Source organism: Bombyx mandarina, chromosome A1, assembly GCF_030267445.1.
Source record: "Bombyx mandarina strain Sakado chromosome A1, ASM3026744v2".
NCBI classification, from domain to species: domain Eukaryota; kingdom Metazoa; phylum Arthropoda; class Insecta; order Lepidoptera; family Bombycidae; genus Bombyx; species Bombyx mandarina.
This window is the reverse complement of record NC_143234.1, coordinates 102904-115731: the sequence shown is the minus strand read 5'-3', so window position 1 is coordinate 115731 and position 12828 is coordinate 102904. Positions and strand designations below refer to the sequence as shown.

At 38.1% G+C, this 12828-nt stretch overlaps 1 protein-coding gene across 5 annotated transcripts in view; it reads left to right on the top strand.

Annotated features, from left to right (window-relative positions):
* Positions 1 to 12217, top strand: part of Shal (potassium voltage-gated channel protein Shal) — a 63771-nt gene extending 51554 nt beyond the window's left edge. The window contains exons 4-7 of one of the 5 annotated variants that reach the window (XM_089739352.1): positions 458 to 610; positions 1853 to 1912; positions 3511 to 3621; positions 5614 to 12217. In XM_089739352.1, the coding sequence (XP_089595478.1) occupies positions 458 to 610; positions 1853 to 1912; positions 3511 to 3621; positions 5614 to 5712 (423 nt within the window). In that variant the 3' untranslated portion in view covers positions 5713 to 12217. Of the gene's footprint in view, positions 1 to 457; positions 611 to 1852; positions 1913 to 3510; positions 3622 to 5613 lie in introns of those variants that run through there. The other 4 variants (XM_028174124.2, XM_089739351.1, XM_028174125.2 and 1 more) reach the window with 4 other exon arrangements.
* Positions 12218 to 12828: the final 611 nt, after the last annotated feature.

Genomic DNA, 12828 nt, shown 5'->3' with positions numbered 1-12828 from the left:
GCGAAAAAAGTTGTGGTCAAAGGCCGGTCAGGCTTCACAGACTGTGGCGAAACCCGGGTTACCGGAAGTGGAGCTTGGCTGGGAGGTGTTAATGCATCCGCCGTATAGTCCTGACCTTGCACTTTCAGAATTCCACCTGTTTCGGTCTCTTCAGAATTCCTTAGGCAGTGTCAGGTTAACATCACGAGAGGACTGCCAAAACCAATTGTCGCGGTATTTTGATCAGAAGCCCCAAAATTTCTAAAGCAATGGGATCATGATACCTACATAATTTAGTTAAACGTAAATATACTATATTCAAAAATGTTGTGAATTTTCTTAAAAAATGCGAAGAAACTTTTCCCCCAAACTTATATGTATGATTTACTATTTTTGCTAAATTTCACATTAAAGGTCAGGGCAGCTACGAAAGCTCATATTGCACCCCTAGATAGTTAAGTGTCGGCATTGTTCCCAGGATCGGGAGTTCGTGGAGATAGAGAACCCTTACAACGGAGCTGCGAAGAGGCCGGGCTCGCCCTCGCCCCTCGCGTCACCCGCCCACTCGTCCCGCGCGCCCGCCCTGCTGGCCTGCTGCGCGCGGTGCGGCTGCTGCCCACAGAAGTACCAGGTGAACATTTGTTACGCATCAGCTATGAGCTGTCTTCATTCGGTATCTATACTAATATATAAATCTACAGTGGTGTTTACGGATGTTCCGTTATAACTACTGAACCGTGCATCCGATTGACTTAAAACTTGGTATTCATGTAGATAATACATGTACTTAATGGTTAGGCTAATATTTATATGAGTGTTGGACTTATCAGTTGCGGAGGCGTTAATGATGAGAATCTTTGTGAGAAATAATAATGCGAAGCGGACGGGTACAGCTAGTTACCAATATTTGTATTAGTAAACTAACTGACCCGGTAGACTTCGTAGTGCCTCAATCGATAAATAAAAGACACATCAAGGGGACACATCAAGGAAAAACAAAATTGTTTGTTTTTATATAATTCCGAGCTTTTTTATATTTTCTCACCTTTTAAACCTTCCCTGGACTTCCACAAATACTTCAACACAAAGACCAAAATTAGCCAAATCGGTTCAGCCGTTCTCGAGTTTTAGCGAGACTAACGAACAGCAATTCTTTTTTATATATATAGATAGATAGATGAAGATGATAGATGATGAACGAAAACAGTTTTTACAAATAGTACTTACTGGTTTTGTTAAACAAGTCGTTATGGGTTCAAACTTAGCATTTATGGAGTTAATTTGGGATTTAGATATACATGGATAAATAGTTGTTTAAATATTGATTTGAGTTAATATCTTAAAAATGGATCTTTAATGAATTTTAACTGACGTTTTGTCCAGAAGTGATGTATTATGTCTACGAGTATATTCATTATATACATATTTAGATTTTACATAATGTATTGAAGTGTCAATACGTTTCATTAATAACGTGATTAGAACTTGAGTTTTTCGTTTAAGTTTCTTGACCGTTTGAAGAGCTTGGTTACATATTTTTCATTTTTATCCAGCTTTACGGACTGTTACGTAGCCTACTGAGGCCTAAATAAATTAACTATTTCCATATAACTACATTATTTAGAACCGAATACGACGGGGGCGGAGGTCGGGGCGGGGGGTGCAACTATGTTGTTGCAGCATTCCTCTTGAGATAAATCGATGTCCAAAATTGTATTATGTAGCAGCTGTCTTCCCTACGAACCGGAACCTTTAGTTGACGATGAAAACGGGCGGGCTGGTGGTACCTACTCGTCTGCGCTCATCCAAACAGTGAAAATATAACTAATTAGTTCTATTACCTTAAGTGACTAGTATTGTGTTTTGATGACAGAAGCGTCATCGTTCAGTGCGCTGTGTGAGTCCGATCGGACTCATCTCTTACCGCCGAGAGGTACTTGTACAAGCCACAGTCGTGTGCGACAGTAGCTGGGTAGCGTTATCATATCAACAATTGTGTTTTACACATTCATAATCTACGTGAGCTAAGCTGATAGCAGTCAACACCACATACGTGGGAGGTTATTTCGAGAAGGACATGCTAATATGGTGCAATTAGATTGTTAAGCGCTGCCCGGCTACGCGTCGCGTGATGTCGCTCTAAGCCATCAGTCGTCCTTGTCGCGGGTACTTGTGTTGTCAAACTATTTCTATGGCCTTGTCCAAATTTTAGAGCTTTTGATAGAGTTAAGAAGAGAACAGACAGTATGTAACCACAGATTTGTTAACTATTTGTAATAATTAGAAGATAATTGTGATAATTAGGAAACATCTTCCTTGATTTAGATCTTTATATATATCATGTATTAGAATTAATTCAGTAAAGTCCTAAATATTTCCAAGTGTTTGCCAAATTTGGACCTTAAGACTCCTAGTTTTTGCGGCTGATTTTAAAAAGTTACAAGAGTCCACGGACTTGTCCCATTGTTGCAACGGTTGTCCCAGCTGTCGATCAACCGGCACAAATGTGACCGCCGGTCCCAACCCGACTGATTAAGATGCCATTATGTTTGTTATTGCCCCGCAATTAGCAGTCACATTTATTTATTTGACGTGGAATTTTTTCAGGCGGTAATATCTCTCAGTAACGTCTGTGGCCTGTTTAGACAGTTCATATAAATATTTAACTGGCTATGGAATTGCTTGAGTATAATATCTATAGACTGGTACATAAATATGGATGCTTGAATTTCTCCCAGAGCACTTCGTTTTAAGTGGTTACTGAGCGGGTTCACCACACTTGTACACTTTAGGTCTATCCCTAAATGTTTAATTCCTCTCAAAAATTAGTTTAAAACTTTTTTAAACATCTTTTTAAACGACTGTTAGTCTGGCAGTCTCGAGAACACGACAATGATGACACGAGAACACGATAATGTTTCGCCTCTTCGAGTGGCATCTCGTGTTGAGTCTTAAAGGTCATAGAAATGGGATGCGTTAACACAAGGCCCGCTGTTTCGTGGCTTGAGATGCGAGTCCGTGCCTGTATACCGCTAGTCTTGTGTGTCTAGCTTGATGGGGTCCAATATTGTAACCATACAGTCGTTTGGCTTCAAGCTACAGTGTCATGTGTGACCGTTGCGTTTGATTATCGTATGGTAAGTATTACGGCTGTGACGAAATTGGGAATGAACGCAATTCTACCGCAATTCTTACACCAGAACACTAGCTGTTTATAAATTGTTTAAATCGAAGACCGTAGCGTTGCGCTGATTCCCTTTTTGCGTCCTAAGTAGTTATTATGGGGAAGAAAAATAATTATTTATATGTTAAGAAAAAGCTGAGTTTTGTGTTTATACGTATATATGTGTATGTCTATGCTAATTTGTTTTGTATTTTATTTGGGATCTACTCTGTACCTCGACTCTAAAACACAAATTTAACACCTTTTGTAACACACGAACACTTTTACGTTTTCCAAAATCTAGTTTTTCTTTCCAACGAAATCGAACCTTGTGTGTACGAGTGGTTGAGTTGAGACTTGGCTGGCAGGTCCTGATATTAGAGTCAAGTAGGAAGGGCCGGAAGGCGCGGCGGTACACCGCTACGTCGCGGCCCTCGGACACGTCGGTGTCGGCCGCCGCGAGCGAGGACCCGCTACCAGTACGTGCGCGCGGCCTCTTGTACCACGCAGCGACCTCACCCGCCCCCTTACTGCGCTTCTAACTTAGAAAAGATCATATTCATTGTGGAATATGACTCAGTGTTATCTTGTGGTCTTGTCTTCTAATATCATGTAATTCTATTTAGTTGTGTTCCTTTATTTCTTGGGCACAATGTTATTGACAAAAATTAACTATGCAAAATATTTAGATTCGCTGTGTGGTATGATTCGCTGAACATAAATATAAAGGCTTTAAATGTCTGCAGGGTGTTGGCTGCGAATATAATGTTGTGTTGCTTCACGTTGTACCCTTGTTGTTGTTACGGATCTTGTAAAAGTTGTTATAAGTTGTTGTATTTGTGATTAGCTTTCGCTGTCGTGTTTATTGTAATTAAATAATAATTTGTTGTTTTTATATTGTTGTTTCGTAATGTATATGAGTCGCTTTATTGTCTATTACAAAATAAATATATATTGTTTTTGGAAACATATTTGGATATACATAAATATATTTTACGATTAAAAAAGAAAGCGACTGTAGATCCAAGAGTGCTGTAAGTGTTCTCGTGCTGCTGATGGAGGATGTTTTCTTCATTTACGTGTTTATGTACATTTAATTATTCAATAAAATTATTCCACATTTGAAACCAACAAAGCAGTACAAATGCCAACACACTGCACACATCGTAAATAAAATTGGCTCTTATCGAAAAAAAAAAAAAAAACGAAGCCGTCATATTAATTTGCTGGTTCAAGAAAAGAAAGTATTTTGAAAATAAAATCAGTCGTGTTGTTTTCATGTATTTACGTATTCCTACCGTCGATATCCGAACATTATTCAATCACCAACGAGTTCAGTGAACTCTCACATACCGCTACAAACTTTGGTCATCGGTCAGACTTCAATAACTTTACTCAACTTGTTTATTGGTTCATTTTTACTTCGATATGCACATTACGTTTCTATCGAAAGAAAACTTTTAGCACACAGTTTTAAAAATAACGTGTGAGGTATACAAGATATTCACATTCCACGCCGACGCCGCCGTTGGCACCGCGGCATGAGGAGTAGGGTGAGGTTCACAAAGACATACCGACTCCGAGATCTTCCAAAACATATGGACGGTCTAAACATAATTCGTCCTCGAGTTAGTTCACTGTTCGCAACGGGAGAACGCATACATTAAAATTACCATTACAAAAATTCTGAGTACATTTTTAAACATTAGCACAACATAATTACATATGTGGTTAAACTCTGACCTTTGACCTTAGAATTAACATACCGTTACACGCTGCTGGGTCTACATTTAACTAGGAAAAAGTTGATTTTATTGGCATGGCACAAACACACATTCTACTATTCACAGATTATGTTTTTATTTATTTAATTTTGTTGTGTTAAGTGAAGTGTAGCTTTTTGTGAGAGCTTTTTTCGTTGATATGTTAACGAAGTATGTAGTTAGTTACATGTGATATTAAGCTATTCAATTTTAATATATTTTGGGATATTCGTTTAGAAGTGTAATGTAATTGTGTGACACAAACCTATAGTTTTAAAAATTGAATTTACGTAAGAAAGTTTATCAGACAGTTACTCCGGAGACACTATCGGGGACGTACTATATTCTAACTCCTTCTCCATAAATATTTTATGTACATAACGTGCGATGTGTTCACGAGTGGTTACGATGGGCGCCCTGCTAGTCTTCCTATCTTGATCTTGTTAATGTCATGTGCAACGGTTGCAGCAGAAACCGCATGCTCGTCTCTCATTGTAAGGTAATATAAATGGGAAAATGGACAGTTTCGTAAACCCTTTATACTTTTAATACTGTCAATATATAAATTACGGTACGACACTATTTATTTAATAAATAAAAAATGGAAACAAACTCCTGAAAAATATTAAAAGTAAAAACTTGAATCCGTCAATAAAAACGATTAGGATTTGAAATAAAAATAATGAATGAGGTGTTTCGTTATTGCAGCAAGCGTGCGGCAAATACATTCCTGCGGGCAGCACGGTGCAAGGAAATCAAACAGGAGTCGCGATGGACGGGACCTACCTCGTCGAGGCATCCTTCTAGGAGCAGACCCACGCTTCCCAGTGTGTGGAGAGCTGTGTGTGACCCAGAGACCACGAGTGTACGCACCCTAACGTGCTGTTGCTCAGCTGTTCCACGAATTAACGACAATTACTAGTTATTAATCAATTTAATTAATCTAATAAGCGTAACGCGATACTGCCCAATCCAAGTCCAAGTGTCATTAGTTATGGACTATGGTAGTGGAGTGGTGAAATCGGAATAGAGCTCACTGTCGTTCCAAAGTATTTAATCGGATCCGTTCAGTGGTATTCCATCTTATGAAATGGAGTTGTGGTTCCGTGCTATGTGAGGGGTTGAGGCTGGAATTGTTATTCATGGTCATTACAAAAAAACAATTGAAATCGACTTCGTTCGTCTCATAAGATGGAATGAAACTCGGCCAATCCAAACTATATTGTAACGTGATCGACCTCGGTGATTCCAATCCTTTTTTAAATAGATAGATTCTTGTTGCTTCCATTCCAAATGTATCGGTGTCCTGTATTGTTAATAATATCCGCGTGGAATGGAAATGTCACGGTCGATGGCCGTGCAGAGGACAGCATGTCCTGTGTAAGGATGACGCGGAGCTTACGAGAGGAAGTGTTCTACCTGTACATGTGTCGTGCAATTCATTTTACGTCTCCTCTTCTAATAGAGAATACATTTGAAGTATAGTTTAAGCCGTAAACAGTATTAAATAAGGTTTTATTGTAAATTACTCTGATATGGACTTTTAAAAATTTTGGCGGTTACATTATAATTGGAATTATTTTCATTGTTCTGATGCTGAGCGAGGCACGGCCGGCGCGGACCATTACGGCGGACCCATGGCGTCAGACAACATTTAAAATAGTAGGAAAAAACTATCACGTTCAATTGATTGAAACTCGATTGTGAAATTTGATACGTCGAGTGTTTTAAAATTATGATTATTGTGAGAGCTTTAGGAAAGACATGTAGTAAGATTCAAACTCTTCAACGTAGTCAATAGTTCGTTACACGAATCATATCAATGTTTAGATCGATGTAGGAAAGTTGTTTCCGTCTTCTTGACGTACGTTCATTAAAGCTCTGAATGTTAACATTTTAATAGGAATATTGTCCTTTTTATTTGTGATCTTAGTGTAGTAATAAATATAACGGTGGAACTTGCGATCATGAGGCTTTTGCGTTTATCAAATTTACGCAAATTTTTAATGGACTAAGTGTTATCAGCGTCAGGAAAATACGGGAAACACGACAAATGTCGTTGTTACGTGCGAAGGATTGATTATAAATTGCAAGGCACCGTGATGAATATTAACATGCTAACTGCAACGGCGACTTTCCGTTCCGGAATTTTAAGATCTAACTTAAGATCTGTTTATAAAATCGAAGTGTTGCGGGGAACGCTGCCAGATGCCAGTTGACATGTCAACAGTGTGCTGAAGTGATTGAATGTAGGTAGTACTCGTTGATATCGAAATGGGAGACGTTATGTTCGTTTAACCACTAGGACTCTAGTGCCTTCGAGGTCTGGTTCACGAACGTAGCTCTGTGCTAGTCAGGTAGTCAGGTGGTAGTCAGGAGTAGGATAGTGTCGACAGAATGTAGTATTTAAACTCCACAATCTCTAGACTCATTAACGACTCGTCAAATTTCTTAGTTTAGAAAAAAAAGATAGTAATAATGATAAGTTCATTTCTGAAACTTTAAAATGACAGATTGTTTGATTTTAATTGCGGCAGTAAATTGTGGAATTGACTTTAATTAAACTTAGCTTCAAGCTACCGGAAGGCATTTAATAATCGCACTGGCCATGGAAAAGCTTAACAAAGACATCAAACTTACACTATCCGTAATACTTTAATTATTTAGTAAATTCATAAGATCACATTAAATTTAAATTCAAATTAAATTTTAACAAGAAATAAAACCGAGCCGTCAATTTTGAGGGCGTCGTGGCCCGAAGGATAAGACGCCCGGTACATCCGTCTCGAGTGACGCGACCGTGTCGGGGTTCGACTCCCGCCGGTAGGTACCAGTCTTCCTTATACGTACCTACGAATATGCTCTTAACACACATTCAGGAATGACTTTCACAGTGAAAGAATAATATCGTGTAATAAAAATGAAACCGGCAATAATTATAACCATGTAATGACTGGTAGCTACCATCACAACAACCACCTTGACTACTTCTGACCCGAGAGAGTAATGCTTTCCGGCTAGGGACGCCAACCACTCTACTATACAATTGAGATTTAGGTTGATGACACCGCGAGTTTGATCTTTCGTCCATATCTAACAAAAAAAAAACAATTCTTAAAACCCATAATTGTAAGGTAGATAGACAAGACAAGACAGGAATTTTGTTGTCTGAATTAAATTATAGCCACTATCATATTACGCTCACTGTTATGTCTTGTGTCGGTTTAAAGAAGTGAGTTATTTTCAATGCTTAGTGACGACAAAGAAAAATAATTACCAGTAAGTTCGCATGAAAATGTTACCTTCACGATAAATAGTGTAATAAGCGTATATCACAATTATATTCATTGTTATGGATGAAATTCTTCAGGAAATGTTCTAAACTAAAGAAATTTAACGTAGTCGGATATTGGGTGAGTCCCCGAGCCTACGGTGTCTAGTAGCGACTCCTAGTTGTTCTAGTTAACGAAAAACTCTTATGAATGCGATGAAAGAAGATGAGTTGAGTTTGCAGCCTGCCTTGGTACCTTGCTATGTGGTTTTCTTTTAACAACAATCACTTCTTTGATGTCTATTTCAAAATAATCCGCCGCTGAATGTAGGCTGAACTCCACAGCGGTTTCCACACGGATAGAATGCCTCCATAACTTGTTGTCAAATGCATTTAATTAATAGCCGTCACAAAATTTTTGATCTTATTATAAAAAAGTATCTGCGACTGAATGTGAAAAAGCGGCTTTCATCTATTGTAAGCTAGAGAGGAGTTGACCAGATGTCTGATTCTATCTGTTTTTAGGCAAGAGACATGATGCAAACTCAACTATTTACGAATCTTACTGTAATCTAGAATAATGTCTATTAATCAGTTAGATATTTTATTTGAATATATAGACGTAAGTGTATGCATAGTTTAAAATAATTTAAAATTTTATGTGCATCGAATGCATGAAGTTTTATTGAAAATAAACTAATAATTAAAACAATTTTAATAAAACGTAAGTTTCTTTACGACCAAATTCGATGAAAATATGATTCTTCCAAAATATTGCCACAATATGTACTAACTTTAGTGAAAATATGTTTTAAACTGGTAACATTGGTGTTACAGAAATGAAGAAGTAATTTGTCTATTGGTCGCGCGGCGAGGGCTGCCGTAAAGTCATAGTTCTGTAGTCGTATCCGGTTGAATTGAATCAACATTTTTAAAATGTTTTACGTAGCCGGAAATCTTTTGGTGTTATAAATTTTAACGGATTTTAATAAAAAATATTCGTAAGCTTTTCGTCAAATCGACATGATACTTACCTACCTTTGGTCTTTTATGTGGGTATTGTACATTACATGGATAGACGCGTTTTCATTCTGGTGGCGTGTATACTTTATTTATTACTATTTAATTTATGTACACAGCTTTACAATAGAAAAATGTTTTGTTTGTGAGAGCAACAAAATACTTTTTCTGAAATAATCTGGTTGTAAAATAATTTGAATAAACTAATAATTGTTTTGAGTTAACAATTCTTTTGGATACCAACAACATTTGGACCACGAAGGCAATTTCAATTCAGTTCAATTGTGTAATAATTATACTTGGGTATTTTATCCAATTATATGATTTTGTTTTATCAATAACTTATTTCTATGGAAAAATTATATTTTATTTATTTATGACGAGCGAGTGTCGCGTGAGCGCGCGAGTCCTCACCCGTAGCGCTATGTGTCCGTATTCCTGTGATTCTAATGGCTGTATTACTGTTTAATTGTGTTTTATCGAAGCTTCACGTACGTAAAGCTCTGATTTGTTGATTGAGTTGAAATTAAATTTTAAAACTTTCAATGGAAGGTATAATTTACAGATTCCGTGGTCACTTTCAATGAAATGTGATTGTCACGTGTGTCAGAGCGTGCCCCCGCGTGCCCCCGCGTGCGCCACTCGATATAATAATTGTCAAGCTAATGTGGAACATGAGCACGATGTACAGTTGACTTTGTCTTGTTGTAAGCTCCACAAGTGCTACGGGCATTGAACGGAGCAGACGTGCTCGCAGCCCTCCTAATGCTAAGCGGCTACTGGAGACCATAAATGAATGCTGTCGCCGTCCAAGTCTCGATTGTATTAGAATAATGGTGATCTCAGTTTTAAAAGTGTGTTTTCTTCTCGGAGATAGGCAGTAGGACCAGGAGACGGGTCAAGTACAAGATAAGATGGGGTAGGCAATTAGCTAAGGAAGGGATGACCAGGAACATAAATTGAACATCGTCTGGGAAGTGATAATTAAACCTTAAAAAGGATTGTAGACTACGGTGTATGTATACTACGGTATATACTACGGTATATACTACGGTATATACTACGGTGTATACTACGGTGTATACTACGGTGTATACTACGGTGTATACTACGGTGTATACTACGGTATATACTACGGTGAACGTTAAAGGTGAACAAGCCCAGGCTGTTCCTCTCTGAGCCGCTGGACCACAGACGCATCGTCCACTCGTCCGGCGCCATCGTCGGCACATTTGATTTATTTATTGAATAGATGCGTGGATGAGCTCACAGTCCACCTGGTGTTAAGTGGTTACTGGAGCCCATAGTCATCTACAACGCAAATGCGCCACCCATCTTCAGATATTAGTTCTAAGGTTTCAGTATAGTAACAACGGCTGCCCCACCCTTCAAACCGAAACGCATTACTGCTTCACGGCAGAAATAGGCAGGGTGGTGGTACCCCCCCGTGCGGACTCACAAGAGGTCCTATCTCCGGGTGGGAGAACAGCAGCAGCGTGCGAATTATCAAATTGTCCAATAAATTGTGTTGTTCTTAGAGCTCGTGAGGCGTAGACATCACTGAAACTACTTTACAGTTACAGTTACAGTTGGTATCTCGTGTACAACCGCACGCACGGCTCCGTGACCACGAAAACTGTAAATCAATCGAAAAGAAATGAAAATAACAATTGCCAGTTTAATCTAAGGCTCCAGTGTGATTAGTGCGAGTTTTGTAACGCCATCGATAGCGTAAAAGTTAACAAAAAATTTGTACGCAGTTGGACAGCGCCCCTAGCGGCAAACGTAGGCAAACGTTTCAACTACGTATGAGTTAACTTTTACGCTATCGAGAACGTTACTTTCTTTTTCCTACCTATGCTGATAGCCTTCAGAGGATATTTCAGCTTCACCCTAGCGTTAGTAGGTGAGCTCACGGGGCTCAAACTGGAGAGTTGCTAATACTGGCCCTAGCAAGAGCAGTGCTTCGCAGAATCTACCACCGGATCGGAAACGCGACCCACTGAGAAGATCCGGCGAGAAACTCAGTGGGCTGTGTCTATTTTAATTCGCTCGTGGAGCTCTGCTTCGCAAGCGACGGGTTCGACGAGGACGGGGACCGGTGCTTGTGGTGCCTAAAAGCACCGTTAATGGATCGGGAGGGTCCGTAATGACGTGTTGGGCAGAACGTTACAAAACTCGCATTAAGCACACAGTTCTTATTTCGCGGCCGCGCCACACCGGGACGTGGGGCGTGGCGGTCGCACGGACTGGACCCATATGAGAACGGCCTATAGCTGTAAGTTAATGTGAATTCTAAATATACCTTGTTAAGTTAACTTGTATTTTCAAATTTAATTTTATCGTGAAATGAAAATGTTGAATATGTACTCGTCGTCTATTTTAAATTTAATATTGTCCTGTTCAACATGATGAGTGGTGCGAGTGGTGGAAGCCGGGCGAGTGCTGATGTTGTATTAAATTAATTAACTGTAATTAAATTATTTTAAAATGTTTTAATAGTAAGTATAAACACTTGGATGTATAAAATCTTAAAAGAAATATATTTTTATTTGAACGTATTAAATTTTAAATAATTTTAAATCTTTCTGAGGTGCAAATGCTCAATATTAATGTTTGTACGAAATGTTGATTTTTACATTTTAACATAAACTATCAAACAGAACAGTGCTCCTGAGACTGTTTAGTGTTTATTCGCGGCCCAGTGGTCGAGGTTCGAGACCGGGCGTGTACAGAAACAAAGGAACTGAGCTTAATATTGCCGGCAGACAATTTACCATTAAATAGACGGTGTACACGTCTAGAAAATTAGTGTTGTGACTGTCGAACGGATATCGTCGGACCAATCCGAAGATTGTCTTATCAAGTATATCTGACCTTTAGTGTTGTATTGACATTTTTAATTTTAATCTATCGACTGTCGACGCAAATATCGATGGCATTCGAAGCCCCTTGGTTATGAACCTATAGCTTAACTCTTTGTTATTTGAATGAAAATAAACATTATTATTGTAAATATTATTTAGTTGTTTTATTCATGCGCGTGGCAGTCCTTGACAGGTTAGGGCGATCGGTACAATGTGAGCCCATTCTATATGAAAAAATATTATTTTACAAATATGTAACAAAACCATACCGAATTATAAAAAAAAAAAACGATTTTTTTAAATTACGGTCGGATTAGTATATTCCTCCCTAACGAATTGGATCAATGGATTGAATAAAATTGTACAGAAAATTTAATTTAAATAATAATTATTAAAATTTATCAAATATCATAATTAATATCATTTAAATTTTATAGTAGCGCCATCTGTCGAGTGCTTGAACATACATTGCAGAATACTTCAAAACTGTTAATTTAAATTGTACAAATTATTCGCTAGATGGCGCAGCTTGCAATCAAATCAGACGTGAGGTCCCTATTGGGCAGAACAACAAATTAATAAATAAAATATTATATTAGCGGGATAGCTGTTATAATTTAAAAAACATAAGTTGTACATAATTCTAAAATTAAAAATGTATAAAAAACCATTAGGTCAACATTTTAATTTAAGAACAGCGACATCTGTTAGAAATAATATTTACTACGCTTCAAAATATTTTGTGATACTGTTGAACTGTTGACG